General features: G+C 39.5%; 1 protein-coding gene across 1 annotated transcript in view; it reads left to right on the forward strand.

The window, feature by feature from the left end:
• Positions 1 to 15,522, forward strand: part of YIPF6 (Yip1 domain family member 6) — a 41,937-nt gene extending 26,415 nt beyond the window's left edge. The window contains exons 4-7 of the mRNA XM_053579454.1: positions 3,314 to 3,356; positions 7,279 to 7,404; positions 9,014 to 9,171; positions 12,277 to 15,522. Of these exons, the coding sequence (XP_053435429.1) occupies positions 3,314 to 3,356; positions 7,279 to 7,404; positions 9,014 to 9,171; positions 12,277 to 12,395 (446 nt within the window). The 3' untranslated portion in view covers positions 12,396 to 15,522. The remainder of the gene's footprint in view (positions 1 to 3,313; positions 3,357 to 7,278; positions 7,405 to 9,013; positions 9,172 to 12,276) is intronic.
• Positions 15,523 to 18,075: the final 2,553 nt, after the last annotated feature.

Here is an 18,075-nt window from a genome sequence, read left to right on the forward strand (position 1 = left end):
TTTTAGGTGTATTTCTAGAAGAACTGAAAATGGACTGAAATAGTTTATTTGTACATCCATGTTCATAGCAGCATTATTCACAATAGCTGAAAGGTGGAAACAACTCAAATTTCCATTGATGGATGGATAAACAAAATGTGATACATGCCACGGTATATACCATATATAAATGTAATATTATTCAGCCTGAAGAAGGAATGAGTTATCACATGGATGAAAACATGCTAAGTGAAATAAGCTAGATGCAGTAGGACAAATACTCATCCACTTATGTTAGATACCTAGAGTAGTCAAATTCATAGAGAAAAAGAGTAGAATGGTGGTAGCTAGGGGCTTGTGTGGATAGGAATGGGCGAATTATTTCATGGTTATAGAGTTTCAGTTTGGGAAGATGAAAAATTTCTAGAGATGGATGGGTAGTTATGGTTGTACAGCATTGTGAACGTACTTAATGCTTCTGAACTATACGCTTAGAAATGCTTAAAATGGGGATGGGCTTACGCCTGTAATTTTAGTGCTTTGGGAGGCTGAAGCAGGAGAATAGCTTTAGCCCAGAGGTTTAAGGCTATAGTGAGCTATGATTGGACTGTTGTACTCCAGTCTGAGTGACAGAGTGAGACCCTATCTCTTAAAAAAAAAAAAGTACATGGTCAAAATGGTAAATAGTGTGTTATATATTTTACAATAATAAGAAAACTAAAAATTACGGATTTTCTATGAATTAAACATAATTTTCAGTATGTTTAAAAAAGTATATTAATGTTTGTATAGTCACATGTCACTTAAAAGGGTTACATTCTGAGAAATACATCATTAGACAGTTTTGTTGTGCAAAAATCATATAGTGTACTTCAAACCTAGATGATCTAGCCTCCTATACTCTAGCTAGGTTACGTGGTGTAGCCTATTACTCCTAGACTATAAGCCTGTACAGCATGTTACTGCCCTGAGTACTATAGGCAGTTGTAACACAATGGTAAGTATTTGTGTATCTAAACATCCAAACATAGAAAAGTTACAGTGAAAACAGTATACAAGATTAAAAAATGGTACACCTATAGAGGGGATTTTTTTTTTTTTTTGAGACAGAGTCTCACTATGTCACCCTCGGTAGAGTGCTATGCTGTCACAGCTCACAGCAACCTCAAACTCTTGGGTTTAAGCGATTTCTCTTGCCTCAGCCTTCCAAGTAGCTGGGACTACAGGTGCTCACCACAATGCCCAGCTATTTTTTGTTGCAGTTGTCGTTTAGGTGGCCGGGGCTGGGTTCGAACCCACCAGCCTTGGTATATGTGGCTGGTGCTGTAACCACTATGCATGGGCGCCGAGCTATAGAGGAGATTTATCAGGAATAGAGTTTGTGGGGCTGGAAGATGTTCTGGGTGAGTCTGTGAATGAGTGGTGAGTAAACGTGAAGGCCTAGGACATTATTGTACACTTCCACTACAGTAAATTTATAAAATTTTGGTTTCTTTCTTTAGTAATAAATTAACCTTAGCTTACTATAACTTTTTAACTTATATAAATTTATAAATTAAATTTAAAATTTTATAAAATTTTTAAAACTTTTTCTCTTGTAAAACATCTAGTATAAAACGCAATTTGTATAGATATGCAAAAGTATTTATTTTTTGAGTCAAAATCTCAGTTTGTTGCCTTCAGTAGAGTGCTGTGACATCATAGCTCACAGCAACTTCACTCTTAGGTTCAGAGAGAATCTCTTTCCTCAGCCTCCCACAAGTAGCTAGGACTACAGGTACCTGCCACAATGCCCAGCTAGTAGTTTTTCTGTTTTTGGTAGAGACAGAGTCTTGCTCTGTCTTGTTCAGATTGGTCTCAGCCTCCCAGAGTGCTAGGATTACAAGCATGAGCCACTGAGCATGGCCTTCAACAAATTTTTTTGAGATAGTCTCATTATGTCGCCCTCCGTAGAGTGTCATGGCGTCACAGCTCACAGCAACCTCAAACTCTTGGGCTTGAGTGATTCTCTTGCCTTAGCCTCCCAAGTAGCTGGAACGACAGGCATCTGCTGCAGCGCCTGGATATTTTTTGGTTGTAGTTGTCCTTGTTTGGCAGTTCTAGGCTGGGTTTGAACCCACCAGCTCTGATGTATGTGGCTGGCACCCTAGCTTGTGAGCTACAGGCACTGAGCCCTCAAAAACTTTTGATTGAGGGCCCTTGTTAGCTAGATCTGATTTTGTCAGAATCTTTTATGATTTTCAGAAAGCTTTCATGTTATGTGGTGAAGTTTAGCTTTATGAAATTACCAATATTGGGCTCTGTTTTCATGTAGATAAGAACAGCCACTCCATATTAGTTCAATGTAATAGTTAAAGAGAAGCAGTGTGACAGAGTGGCAAGAACTTTGGACTAACGATCAGAGGACCTAGGTTCTGAGGCTACCTCTACATATAAACTTGGGCAAATTGTCAGGTGTGATGGCTCATACCTGTAATTCCAGCAGCTCAGCAGGCTGAGACAAAAGGATTACTTCAGGCCAGGAGTTTGAGAACAACCTGGACAACATAGTGAGACCCTGTCTCTTGAAAAAAAAAATTAAGCAGGCATGTGCCACCTATAGTCCCAGCGACTGGGGAGGCTGAGGCAAGAAGATTGCTTGAGGCTAAGAATTCAAGGCTGCAGTGAGCTATGATTACAGCACTATACCCCAGCCTCTGTGACAGAGTGAGACCCTGTCTCTAAAAAACATAAAAACATAAACTTGGGAAAATCACTTCCTTCTCAGTTTCATTTTTCATATTTTGAAATGAGCATGATTATACTTGCCTTGTCTAAAATAGTCCTAGATTGGTAAAGTGTCTTGGCTATAGTATTTTTCTGAGGGTACAGGGTAGGGCACTTCTGTCTTCTAACTGCTTGTCCGTTGGTATTTTTTTTTTTTTTTAGATAAAGTCTCACTCTGTCACCCTTGGTAGAGTGTCATGGCATCATAGCTCATGGCAACCTCAAACTCTTGGGCTAAGGAGATCCTCTTGCCTCATCTTTCTGAGTAGCTGAGACTATAGGCATGCACCATCATGCCCAGCCTGTCCATTAGTATTTAATTATAGCATGTTAGAGTGTGGCTTAGTAGATGGACAGAAAGGTGATTTAAAGGATGGATATGTGAAGAAGAGCATTTAGTATTAGGGAGCAGGGAGGGCACGTAGTAGGATAAGAGGGGTAGGAAGGTTTGGCAGGCAAAGAGAGGCTTGATGTTTGAATTCCAAGAGTGAGAGATGTAGATAATGGAATAAATATAGAAAATATTATATTTGCTTCTTAGTCATCTTCCATCTTTCTTGCCTTGTAGGGGATTTGTGGGGCCCTTTGATCCTTTGTGTGACACTTGCATTGTAAGTACTTAACATCTTTCTTTGTCATTTGAGCTAAACTAGACCTTTTTTCAGATTTTCAAAATTGAGGGGAATGTTGATTGACAATTTCATTTAGGATTTCTATGACATATTGTACTTTAAAAGGCAAGTAGCTTTCCAGATTAATTAAAAAACAACGGAATTACAGATGTTATAATTATGTTTACCTTTATTTACCAATGATTTCTTTGTCTGTTTTAGACATGTCTATTCAACAGTTACTCTTATGTACTTCCCCATCATTAAACTAAATCACTTATATTATTTCTAGGTTTAAGTATCCTGCGTTTGCAGATGTAATTTTCTTTAAATCTTACTAAAAATATGAATGAGAATGAGAATAAATTAGAAGTGTTTCAAAGTGCTGCGTTTTCCCATATTCATCAAATGTAAACCAGAAAACAGAAGAAGAAAAGGAAGGTTCCATTGGAGAGGGGACTATAACCATTGATAGAGTGGAAAAAATACTGTAGAATTCAGTTCTAGATTCTCATCCTGACCCTGCTATCAGACTAATAACCGAAGTTTGTATAATGATTTTCCCAGTTCACAGAAAACTTTTATATACTTCTTATTTTACCCTCATAACACGAATTCAATATTATTTTTCTTTTTTGACAAATAAGCTCAGGTTCAAAAATGTTGAGTGGTAGACCTGGGATTCAGCCTCAGGTTTCTTAACTGCCTGTTTTGTACCTCTGTGATTATTACACATCTCTTCCTAACTAGCCACTCTGGGTCCATATCTATAGATACTGAGGGTCCTTTTCTTTTCTTTTTCTTTTTTTTTTTGAGACAGAGTCTCAAGCCATTGCCCTGGGTAGAGTGCTGTGGTGTTATAGCTCACAGCAACCTCAAACTCTTGAGCTTAAGAGATTCTCTTGTCTCAGCCTCCCAAGTAGCTGGGACTACAGGAGCCCGCCACAGTGCCCAGCTATTTTTTGGTTGTAGTTGTCATTGTTGTTTGGCAGGCCCAGGCTGGTTTCAAAACCACCAGCTCCGGTGTATGTGGCTGGCACCCTAGCTGCTGAGCTATAGGTGCCGAGCCAAGTAAGGGTCCTTTCTAGACCTAACCATTTATGGTTCTAAATTCAACAAGTTTTTACTGGCTTTTCTACTAATTTTTAAATTTAAATTGAGCATATATTAATTTAAGTAATAACGTAGAGTGTTATGTCTTATGCCTTTAATAACCATATCAAAGAAGCAGGCCAGTGCCTTGATGGAAGGGTTTATATTAGAAGCTCTGAGCATATAATTTATTTAGTTTTGAAAGATTAATCATATAGATTATGTATTTTAACTCCATTAATTTGCAGAGAAAACTGGATTCTCAGGGTATCAAGTGGCATATCGGGTGACAGGACTAGGATTAGTATCAGGGTTTCCTGCCTTCTAGGCTACTTAATATTCTTTCCATCAGAACATGCTGAAGCAATAGGGATTCCAGACAGTAAGTGATGAGTGCAGGAACATTCTTTGTATGTGATTGTCAGGACTTGGAATATACACAGCCATGGAATACAAAAGCTGCACGTATTGGCAGGCAACATAGCAGGGCAAGACTTACTGTGTCACTTCTCTATACTATGTAATGAGATGTGGTAAGCTTGCTATTATTTATTATTTTTCTAGGAAAACTAACACTAAGTCCAAGTATTCTTAAGTCCAAAATTCAAGATAGGTTATGTTTATAAAATTTTAGACAAACAGTATTTATGTGGCTTTTCAACGATTCAATTTCAAAGAGAAGTCCTTTAGTAATAATACCTGTATTTTGAGTTTTTAAAAATATCTACAACTAAATAAGCTTACAGACTTTTCATTTTTATTTATTTATTTATTTTTGAGACAGCCTCAAGCTGTCACCCTGGGTAGAGTACCGTGGCATCACAGCTCACAGCAACCTCCAAAACCTGGGCTTAAGCGATTCTTTTGCCTCAGCCTCCCAAGTGGCTGGGACTACAGGTGCCCGCCACAATACCTGGCCATTTTTTGGTTGCAGTTGTCATTGTTTGGCAGCCCTGGGCTGCATTCAAACCCGCCGGCTCTGGTGTATGTGGCTGGTGCCTTAGCCACTTGAGTCACAGGCGCCGAGCCTATTTATTTATTTTTTGAGACAGCATCTCACTTTGTCACCCTTGGTAGAGTGTCATGGTGTCTTAGCTTACAGCAACCTCTGACTCCTGGGCTTAAGCGATTTTCTTGCCGCAGTCTCAAGTAGCTGGGACTACAGGCTCCCGCCACAATGCCCAGCTATTTGTTTTTTAGAGACAAGGTCTTGCTCTGGCTCAGGCTGGTCTTGAACTTGTGAAGCTCTGGCAGTACACCCGCGTCACCCTCCCAAGTGCTGGGATTACAGGCGTGAACCATTGTGCCCTGCCTAAACTTTTCATTTTTAAATATGTGAACTAAAACCTTAAACAAAGAATTACAAATCTAAACAAACTGTGGTATACGTATACCATGGAATACTATTCAGCCATTAAAAAGATGGAGATTGAAAGCATCACAAGAATGGAGAAGCAAGAATCCAGTGTATTCAATTCTAATTCAAAGGCAGTAGATCATCTAATACAAGCTGGGGGGTATGGGAATGAGGGAGAGGGGAGAGGGAGAAGAGAAGGGGATGTGGGGGTCACGGTGTATGGCACACCTCTTGGGGGTAGGACCCAATTATAAGAGGGACTTTACCTAATGAATGCAATCAGTGTAACCTAATTCTTTGTACCCTCAATGAATCCCAAATAATAATTTAAAAAAAGAACTACAGGATGGTGCCTGTGGCTCAGTTAGTAGGGCACCAGCCCCATATACCAAGGGGGGTGGGTTTGAACCCAGCCCTGGCCAAAAACTGCAAAAAAAAAAAAAAAATAGCCAGGCATTGTGGCGGGTACCTATAGTCCCAGCTACTCAGGAGGCCAAGGCAAGAGAATCACCTAAGCCCAGGAGTTAGAGGTTGCTGTGAGCTTTGACACCATGGCACTCTACTGAGGGTGACAAAGTAAGATTCCGTCTCAATAAAAAAAAAAACACAAAAAAAAACTACAAATCTAGATGTGTCTAAAGCCTAGAAAAGTAACTTAAATGCGTGTAATAGTAACTTGGTGACTGTAATAAGCCCCTTGCTTGCTGCTTTGTCAGCTGCATATGGTTGTTGTCCATGTTGGGATGTAGGCCCAGCATTAGAAAGTAAACCTAGAAATATGTAAAATATGTATTCTTTTTTTTTTTGAGACAGAGTCTTTCTCTGTTGTCCTTGTCCAGGGTAGAATGCTGTGGTGTTTTAGCTCACAGTAACCCCAAACTTTTGGGCTCAACCGATCCTCTTGCCTCAGCTAGGCCTACAGGCACCTGCCATTACACCAGGCTAGTTTTTTATTTTTATTTTGGTAGAGACAGGGTCTAGCTCTTACCCAGGCTGGTCTTAAACTGGTGAGCTCAAGCAGTCCGCCTGCCTTGGCCTTCTAGATTGCTACAATTATAGGCGTGAGCCCTGCGCCTCGCCAGAAGTATATATTCTTATATGAAACCTTCCAATGTCAACTGAAATTTAAAACCATTTTAAGTATTATGTAAACCAAAAATGTCATGTCTGTGAGCTACATTTTGCCCCTTAGTTTATAAGCTCTGCTTAAACTAAAAAGGTCTTCAGTAATCCATTTAAATATTCCAACAAGGACAAATTGAGCACCCCTTGTAGTCTTGAGGCATTTGGAATTTGAAGCAAGGGAGTCTTGCCAAGTGCTTCTGAAATTTTCCTTTTAGCACTACCTACATATTACAGATCTTCAGATTAGGTATAGTGAAGCAATCTGATTCAAAGTTTAAGAATTCATGCCTTAACTTTGTTGCTCCAAGTAAAAGATTAGGCAATTCTTATGCTGTTTCCTTGCCTTAGAATGCTGCAAAGAGGCTCTGCAGATAGTGAAACAGATGGAGGACCCCAGTTTGCAGAAGTGTTTGTCATTGTCTGGTTTGGTGCAGTTACTATCACCCTAAACTCAAAACTTCTTGGAGGAAACATGTGAGTATCATTAAAATGTACCCTTCTTTTTCTCTTACTAGGGAGCATATCTTGGATTTTTTTTTTTTTTTTTTTTTTGAGACAGGGTCTCACTTTGTTGCCTGAGCTGGAGTACAGTGTGGCATCATCATAGGTCCTTGTAACTTCAAATTCCTAGGTTGAGATCATCCTCCTACCTTTACCTCCTGAATAACTGAGACTTCAGGCGTTGTACCCCCATACCTAGCTACTTTTTTTTTTTTTTTTTGAGACAGAGTCTCAAGCTGTTGCCCTGGGTAGAGTGCCATGGTGTCATAGCTCACAGTAACTTCCAGCTCTTGGGCTCAAGCAATCCTCTTGCCTCAGTTTTTCTATTTTTAGTAGAGATGGGGTCTCGCTTTTGCTCAGGCTGGTCTTGAACTTGTGAGCTTAAGCAATCCACCTGCCTCGGCCTCCCAGAGTGCTAGGTTTACAGGCATGAGCCACCATGGAACTTTCTATTTTTAGTTAAGACAGGGTCTCACTTTGCTCAGGCCGGTCTCGAACTCATGACCTTGTCTCTATAAAAAATATAAAAACAAAACTAGTGGCCTTAAGTGATTTTTCCTACCTTGGCCTCCCAAAGTACAGACATGAGCCATTGCATTTGGCGGCATGTCTTAGATTTTTTTTTTTCTTGAGACAGATTCTCAGACACCCAGGGTAGAGTATCAGTAGTATTAACCTAGCTCAGCAACCTCAAACTCCTGGGTTTAAGGAATCCTTCTGCCTCAGCCTCCTGAGTAGGTAAGACTACTCCAGGCTCCTGCCATGACGCCTAGCTAAATTTTTCTGTATCTGGTAGAGACAGGGTCTCACTTTGTTCAGGTTGGTCTCTAACTCCCGAGCTTAAGCAGTCCACCCACTTCGGCCTCCCACAGTGCTCAAATTATAGGCATGATCTAAAGCCAGGCTAGTTAGATATTTTTTTAAAAGAAAAATAAAAAGAGGGTCTAAGAGAAAGTTCTCTTAAAATTGTTAGCACTGAGGGTGGCGCCTGTGGCTCAAGGAGTAGGGCACCAGCCCCATATGCCGGAGGTGGTGGGTTCAAATCCAGCCCCAGCCAAAAAACAAAGCAAAACAAACAAGCACTGCAACAACAACAAAAAATTTGTTAGCACTGGACAGAGACAACCTAACTGAATTAGCGTATCTTAAATTATGCGGGGTCCTTGGACAAGCTTCAGATGCTCTCCTCAGCCCTGGAAATCACAGGTAGAATTTTTTGTTAGAGGATTATTTACATTTTGAGAGACAGGTGGTTCACAGCTTTCAACAAATTCTCTAATAGGTCTGTAAACTAGCATAGGATTAAGAACCACTTCATTAGAAGATCAGTGAGAGAAAGTGGTCTCTAGCAATTAGAGCATATCATCTGGTATTAGATGGAGCCGGGACTCCTTTTAGGGGTTTAAGAGGGGAGGAGGAAGAGTATGAAGAGAGAAAGTTAAAGCATGAAATGTTAGAGTATAGACATTTTGTATCAGGATGAAGGCAACAATCTGCAACGCATAGAAATCTGTGCAGTAGGCTTTGTCTTGATACACATCAGTTGTACTTAATGATCTTTATGGATGTATTTTGTTTTTAGATCATTTTTTCAGAGCCTCTGTGTCCTAGGTTACTGTATACTTCCTTTGACTGTGGCAATGCTGATTTGCCGGCTAGTACTTTTGGCTGAACCAGGACCAGTAAACTTCACGGTTCGACTTTTTGTGGTGATTGTGATGTTTGCCTGGTCTATAGTTGGTAAGTATGTACTTATCTCTACAACAGCAGAACAGAACAAAAACATGAGTTAAAAGTGAAGACCAGTTGAGGAGAAGTGTAACTTCAGCGTCAGGTGTGAGTGATGGCACTTCTTGCTAGTATCATCCATATAACCCTCTGTACTAAGTAGTCATTGATGGGAATGGTCTCTATCTTATTTGAGTTGAATATCTAGACTTAGAAGATGTGCAGAGTCACATTTTTATTTTTTTCTTAAATAATGGACAGGATTTGAAAGTAGATTACACTAGACTCAGCTCAGTCCTGGTATATATGGGCATAGGTGAGTTGTGAGATGACTTGGAACTTTTCCTGATAAACTAATCATAATAAAAATAATAACATTTATGGATTGCTTATTATAGTCAGGTACTGTTGTGAATGCTATATATATCATTTAACCCTCACAGCTACCTTAATAGATAAATACTATATATATATTTTTTGAGACAAAGTGTCACTTTTTCGCCCTTGGTAGAGTGCCATTGGGGTCATAACTTACAGCAACCTCAAACACTTGGGCTCAAGTGATCCTCTTACCTCAGCCTCCTGAGTAGCTGGGACTATAGGTACCCACTATAACGCCTGCCTATTTTTAGAGACAGGCTCTCACTGTAGCTCAGATTGATCTCGATCTCCTGAGCTCAAGCAATATACCCGCCTTGGCCTCCCAGAGTGCTAGGATTATAGGCATGAACCATCACACCCAGCCTAATAGATAAATACTATCATTAGCCCTATTTATAGATGAGAAATTGTCATAGAGTGGTTAAAGACCTTGCCCTAGGACATGTAACCAATGACTAGGGGAGTCAGATTTCAAACCCAAGCAGATCATGCACTCTTGAGAAATATGAGTGTACCACTGACCAGTGTATGTTATAAGTCTCATGTGGCATTTTTCTGCTTCAGTAACACATTTTGCTAAAAATTAGGAAGTTACCCAGGAGGCAGAGGTCAGAGGAATGTTTGAGCCCAGGACTTCCAGGTTACAGTGAGCTATCATCAGACCACTGCACTACAGACTGGGTGGCAGAGCGAGATCCTGTCTGGACTCTGTCTCTAAAAAAATAAAAGAGATTAGAAGGAGCCTATAGCAATGGCAGTGAATGTTCTGTGGTCATTATTTTTACATTCCTAACATTCTCTTAAAATTCCAGTTTAAACTAGGAGTGTTCACCAGCTTCTGATTTAATGAGATAGATAGACTGCCTAATATTTTTATGTTTAATAACATCTCATTGCTCTGAAATATGGTTGAAAGCCAAGAAGTAATCCATAAAAGGTCTGAGAGAGCCAGAATTGATATTCCACAGACAATACATGTGTTATGCTTGGGTACTTTACTGATTAGAAAGCCCCTCCTTTTCTCACTTAGAGTCTGATAATTGCCACACATGTACTTGTAACTAGCTTAGTTATCTAGTAGTGGCCAGGCCCACAGTAGATCAGAAAGTAGAATCTTAGGAGAGAGAAGCTATAATTCAGCATATATGAATTACAAACTATTTGTTAGGCATGGTACTAGGCATTGTCTCTGTCCCTGGAATTTCCAATCTAACAGAGCAGCCACACATGAAAACACTTAAGGCAAGGGCAACAGGTGTTCCAGGTGGGAGACTGAAGTCTATACAGTGTGAACACAGAAGGGAGAATTGGGCAGTTTCTGCCTGGGGTGGCAAGATTTCCTAGAGGAGTGATTCTTGCTGAATAAAAAGATGACTAGGTTTTTCCTTAGTGGGCAAGAGAGGAATGGCATTTAAAAGAGTTGATATCTTAGGCCAGGCACAGTGGCTAATGCCTATAATCCTAGCACTCTGAGAGGCCAAGGCGGGTCAGTCAACTGAGCTCCAGAGTTTGAGAACAGCCTGAGCTGTCTCGAGACCCTGTCTCTACTAAGAATAGAAAAAGTTAGCTGGACATCATGGTGGGCACCTATCGTCTCAGCTACTCAGGAGGCTGAGGCAGGAGGATCACTTGAGCCCAAGAGCTGGAGGTTGCTGTGAGCTAAGATGACACAATGACACTCCATCTAGGGCAACTGATACTCTGTCAAAAAAAAAAAAAAGGCACTGATATCTTAAGAACAACAATTAACTGAAAAAGTGCAGCAGTATGAGGCCATTTACCATAGGCATGAAAACCTTACACATCCTTACTTCCCTGTTCAGCACAATTTAGTAGCTTTTCAGGACAGGTTAAGAAACCCCTTTTAGTGAGGCACAGTGGCTCACACCTGTCATCCTAGCACTCAGGGAGGCTGAGGTGGGTGGATTGCTTGAGCTCAGGAGTTCCAGACCAGGCTGAACAAGACCCTGTCTCTCAAAAAAAAAAAAAAAAAAAAAAAGAAAAATAGCTGGGAGTTGTGGTGGGTGCCTGTAGTCCTAGCTACTCGGGAAGCTGAGATAGGAGGATGACTTGAGCTCAAGAGTTTGAGGTTGCTGTGAGCTGTGATGCCATGATACTCTACCTAGGACAATAAAGTGAGAATTTGTCTTAAAAACAAAAAAAATGAGAAAGAGAGAGAAAAGGAAGGAAGAAAGAAAACTCTTTTTAGAAAAGTTTCTAGCCAAAATGATTGGACTGTTTTTCTTTTTTTTTTTTTTAGACAGAGTCTCACTCTGTCACCCTAGGTAGAGTGCTATGGCATCACAGCTCACAGCAACCTTAAATTCTTGGGCTTAAGCGATTCTCTTGCCTCAGCCTCCCAAGTAGCTGGGACTACAGGTGCTCGCCACAGTGCCTGGCTATTTTTTGTTGCAGTTGCCACTACTGTTTTAGCTGGATGGGGCCAAGTTCAAACCTGCCACTCCCGGTATATGGGGCCGGCACCCTACCCATTGAGCCACAGGTGCCACCCTGATTGGAAATTTTTAAAGCTTTAGTACTTGAAATAGGAAGCACTCAGTCGTCTGAAAAACTACTGCAGAATGCCCTTTTGTCTGAGGGTAGAAATGTAACTGAACTTTTAGTATCATTCTGTGTTCCAAATTATGCCAAGCATGTTAAAATTTTGTAAACGTTAGTAGATGTAACAATATTATTGTATTAAATATTGTTTTTGTCATGTCTTGTTTTCTTTAGCCTCTACAGCTTTCCTTGCTGATAGCCAGCCTCCAAACCGTAAAGCTCTTGCTGTTTATCCTGTTTTCCTGTTCTACTTTGTCATCAGTTGGATGATTCTCACCTTTACTCCTCAGTAAATCAGGAAATGGGAATTCAAAATGAGCAAACTGAAAGCTCATCTGAAAAATGCAATTGAACATGGAGCTTTGCCTCTGGCCCTCTTTTGTTTAATTTAGAGGTATTTGGTATCCGGATACGTGAGGAGATGCAAAGGGAGCCATATAGCATTGTTGCAACTGATGTGATGAACTGTTGTTTGAAAAGCTGTCCTTTTTAATTTCATTTCTTTAAAGTACATGTGCATACTACACATATTAAAATGCCTCATAAAGGCTTGATGGAGTCATTGTGGTCCATTTAATGACAACCAATGACTAGGGAAGCACATGGATATGTCCTGTAAGTTGAATAGAGTTGGTAACTAATTTCAGTTTTGAGAATACCAGTTCAGGTGCAGCTCTTAAACACATTGCCTTATTGCTATTAGAATATGCTACTCTTTTCATAAGAAACAATCTATGGTCTATATCCATTTTCTTTTATTTCTCTGTTAAGCTTAAAAAGGCTATGATAGGTGAGGGATTTCATAGATGTGGAATGAAAAAACAGCCAATATTCAGTTTTAGATCAAAGGAAATGCTGCACTTGTTGCTTTCAAAAAAAAAAAAAAAAGCAAGGCTGGTATGGCCCACATCTATAAGCACTTTAGGAGGCTGAGGTGGGAGGATTACTTCAGGTCAAGAGTTCAGTACCAGCCTGGGCAATGTAATGAGACTTCATTTGCACACACACACAAAAAATTAGCCAGGTGCTCCTATAGTCCTACCTACCAAGGAGTCTGAGGCAGGAGGATCATTTTTTTTTTTTTTTTTTTGGCCGGGGCTGGGTTTGAACCCTCCACCTCCAGCACATGGGACCGGCGCCCTACTCCTTGAGCCACAGGCACCACCCAAGCAGGAGGATCATTTGAGCATAGGAGTTCAAATTTGCAGTGGGCTGTGATCATGCATGCCACTGCACTCCAGCCTGGGCAACGGTGAGACCTTGTCTCAATAAGAAATAAGAAATCAAAGAGCATCTAAAGAATCAGCTTTTTCATTCTTCTTGTATAATCACCTTTCTACCGTGGCTGGCATTTAGTTTTTAATTTTGTTTTCTGCTAATCTAAGATGTTAGCAGTCCACATGTAATTTCTCTTCAACTGAAGTTCTCAGTGGTCCAGTGTTATAGCTTATTCAAATAGAAAACCCCAGAAATTTAGATTGGAAAGTCACTAACAAGGCCGGGCATGGTGGCTCACGCCTGTAATTCTAGCACTCTGGGAGGCCAAGGTGAGTGGATCGCCTGAGCTCAAGAGTTCGAGACCAGCCTGAGTCAGAGCAAGACCTCATCTCTAAATATAGCCGAGCATTGTAGCAGGTGTCTGTAGTCCCAGGTACTCAGGAAGCTGAGGCAAGAGAATTGCTAGAACCCAAGATTTCGAGGTTGCTGTGAGCTATGATGTTATGGCACTCTACCGAGGGCAACAAAGTAAAACTCTGTCTCAAAAAAAAAAAAAAAAAGAAAAGAAAGAAAGAAAGTCACTAATACATATTAACATGTGGGCACCTTCTCTTAAGGGTGAAATGAGGCGGTTTGGATATTGCACAGCTATAAGGAGCTCTTTATTCTGTGTATTCTGGCTTCTAACTAGAAAGTAAAGTTAAATCAGAAGCCTGCATTTAACTTTGTGAAGATGGAGGGATTTACTGTTCCAATGAATGATTAACAGAACAGTTAGATGGTTAGAGGATGATGTAGGATGAGTTGGATTACAGCTGCTGTCCTTTCATAGTGTGCTTAGCAGTTTTTCATTAGGTGTATTTTCCGGGTTAGGGAATAGTGATTCATTTTCTTGGTTTTAGACTTTATTAGTCAAGCTAATTAACTCATTTTTAGACAGTACATTTTGCACATGTGCACTTACTTGTACTATCAGATACTTATACACACAAATGTAAAGGTTTTTCAGGGAGCAGAGCTTCTGGGACAGGCTGATTCTGAGCTGAACAGGGCTTCTTTAAGGTAGTATGAGCTATTGTCTTCTATAAATTGCATACTGACAAACTCTAATGGACAAAGAGTAGGAGTCATGCAGAAAACATTCATTGTAAATATACAGCTGGTTATAAAGATAAGGATTTCTTGTTCCACATTTCTTGTTTATTGTAGCATTTAAATATTTATTCATTTTGTATTTAAAGACTACCTGTACGTAAGTATGATTCTAAAAATGCATTTATCTCCAGATTAACCAAGTGAACAATACCAGGCCAAATGGATTCTTGAATGATACTCAGTTTCAGAGCATTATAAAATTGGTCCCCTCTGTTCTGCCCTTGTCCAGATATTTTGTTACATATTTGTATTTATGGCAGTTTACTTTTTAAGTTATAAAATGATTACTTTCAGGACAAAACCAATGTTTTAGTCTTGAACTGGTAAAGAAAATATTTTGGAACTGAACCTCATTTTGAAATTGGTCTTTAATTATCATGCCTTTTCTATATCTTAGACTTTCTAACTTCCCACTTAAAATATCTCCTCTCCCAAAGTTGTTTCATAATCTGTCTCAATCATTATATTGTAAAATTAAAGAAGTAACCATGTCTTTCAAAGAGAATTAAATTTTCACTGAATTTTACTAAGGCTAAACATTTGGTCAGAAATTTCTAAGGCCACAGCTTTGGGAGGGGTGTGTGTGTTTATGTATGTGAGGGGGTGGGCAGGCATATTGGATATTAAGGCAACTTAGTCGGTGTATAATCTTTGCTCTTGGGTAACTTAGGGAATGGTTTTATTTGATTTAAATGAAGATGGATAAAATAGACGTTTAATTATCTTTTTCTGAAAATGAGTGCTCAGTTTGAAAGTATAAATAATTATTTTAATATATGCAAACAAGTGCATTGCTCTGTGACAAGTTAAGACCTGAATGTCTGTAAGTTATAACCGTCAACACAGCTTTTTCCTGATTTGCTGCAAAGGCACATGGCTGATGATAGAAATGAGAACTAGAAGGACAGGGGACTCAAGAATGGAAACCCTGTTGTAGGAATTGGGAAGTTTCATGTTTTAGATGAAATTTAAGCATGTAAGCATCACTTCAGAATGTGTGCATCACTGTTGTACTGAGTAATAAAGTTGCTTCTCCTATTTCCGAGACCGAGACTGCTGTCACATTTTTTTTAGCAATAGGAAGGATGAAGACTGGATTTAATTGTTATTTAGATGATAAAAACTCAATTGATGGCTACATATTTTAATGTGCAGTAAAGTATTGTGTTTTATTTTTTCCTGTTATTTAATCATATACACATAGATCATGAATACATTTATGCATTTGTGGGGTACAATGTGTTGATTTTTATATACAATGTGGAGTGCTTACATCAAACTAATCAACATAGCTTTCACCTCATTTACTTAATTATTGTGTAAAGACATTTATGTTCTATTCCTGATAGATGTGACTTGTACCCTTGAAATATGCTCCGTAGGTGTGGGCCCCCTTTACCCTCCCTCTATCAAACCTTCCCCGTCCCCTCTGATCCCCTCCACTTCTCTCTTTCATCCTGGGCTGTAGTTGTGATCTATCTTTCATAAGAAAGTATGAATAATTATAAATTGGTTTCATGAAAGTACTGAGTACATTGGATACTTTTAATTTCATCCTTGAGATACTTTACTAAGAAGAATATGTACCAGCGCCATCCATGTAAACATAAGAGAGGTAAAGCCCCCACATTTTTTAAGGCTGCATAGTATTCCATGGTATACATATACTACAATTTATTAATCCATTCATGGGTTGATGGGTACTTGGGCTTCTTCCATGACTTGGCAATTATGAATTGAGCTGCAGTGAACAATCTGGTTCAAATATCTGTGTTACAAAGTGATATTTCGTCTTCTGGATATACACCTAGTAGAGGAATTGCAGGATCAAATGGCAGGTCTAGTTTTAGATCCCTAAGTGTTCTCCAAACTTCTTTCCAAAAGGAACGTATTAGTTTGCATTCCCACCAGCAGAAGTGTTCCCTTTCCTCCACATTCATGCCAAAATCTGTAGTTTTGGGATTTTTATTTTATTTTATTTTATTTTAGTATTATTTTTGTGTGTGTACCCAAACTGTCGCCCTGGGTAGAGTGCTGTGGCATCGCAGCTCACAGCAAAGTCAAACTCTTGGGCTTAAGTGATTCTCTTGCCTCAGCCTCCCAAGTAGCTGGGACTATAGGCGCCTGCCACAACACCTGGCTATTTTTTGGTTGCAGTTGTCATTGTTGCTTGGCATAACCAGGACAGGTTTGAATCCACCACCCTAGGTGTATGTGGCCGGTGCCCTTGCCAGCTGAGCTACAGGCGCCACCCCAGTATTTTATGTGGGCTACTCTTACTGGAGTTAGATGATATTTCAAAGTGGTTTTGATTTTCATTTCTCTGATGATAAAAGAAGATGAGCATTTTTTCATGTGTCTGTAGACCATGCACCTGTCTCTTTCAGAGAAGCTTCTATTCAAGTCTCTTGCCCACAATGAAATGGGATCACTTGTTCTTTTCTTATTAATAAGTTTGAATTCTCTGTTGATTCTTGTTCTCAGATCTTTGTTGGAAACATAACCTGAAAATGTCCTCTCCCATTATGAGGGCTGTCTACTTGCTTTACTTACTGTGTTCTTGGCAGTTTAGAAGCTTTTTAGTTTGATCAGATCCCAGTAATGTATTTTTGGTATTGCTTCCATTGCCTGGGGAGGGTCCTCCTTATAAAGTATTCTCGCAGGCCAATTTCTTCAAATGTTTCCCCTGCACTCTCTCCAAGAATATAGTTTTGTGTCTGAAGTTTTAAGTCTTTTGTCCAGTGAGAGTCAATTTTTGTTAATGGTGAAAGGTATGGGTCCAGTTTCAGTCTTCTACAAGTCGTCAGCCAATTCTCCCAGCACCATTTGTTAAATAGGGAATCTTTCCCCTAATTTATATTTTTGATAGGCTTATCAAAGATCAAATGACGGTAAGTGCCTGAGTTCATGTCTGGTTCTCCATTCTGTTCCATACATCTACCTCTGTTTTTGTGCCAGTACCATGCTGTTTTAATCACTATAGATTTATAGTATAGTCTGAAGTCTGGTAGCATGATTCTTCCTGATTTGTTTTTATTTCTGAGTAATATCTTCATTATTTCAGTTTTTTTTCTGTTTCCATATGAAATGAAGTACTAATTTTTCCAGATCTTTAAAGTATGACGGAGGTGTTTAATAGCGATTGCATTAAATCTATATATTGCTTTGGGCAGTATGGACATTTTAACATTGTTGATTCTTCCCAGCCATGAGCATGGTATGTTTTTCCATTAGTTAACATCTTAAGCTATTTCTTTTTTGGAGTTTCATAGTTCTCTTTATAGACATCTTTCACGTCCTTTGTTAGATAAACTCCCAGATTTTTCACCTTTGGTACTACTATAAAAGGAAGAGTCCTTGACTGTCTTTTCAGCTTGACTGTTGTTGGTATATAAAATGCTACTGATTTGTGAGTATTGATTTTGTATCCTGAGACGCTTCTGTATTCCTTGATCACTTCTAAGAGTTTTGTGGTTGAGTCCCTGGGGTTTTCCGGGTATACAATCATATCATCTGTGAAGAGTGAAAGTTTGATTCCTCTGAACCTATATGGATACCCTTGATCACATTCTGTTGCCTGATTGTAATGGCTAAGACTTC

This window comes from Nycticebus coucang, chromosome X, assembly GCF_027406575.1.
Source record: "Nycticebus coucang isolate mNycCou1 chromosome X, mNycCou1.pri, whole genome shotgun sequence".
NCBI classification, from domain to species: Eukaryota; Metazoa; Chordata; class Mammalia; order Primates; family Lorisidae; genus Nycticebus; species Nycticebus coucang.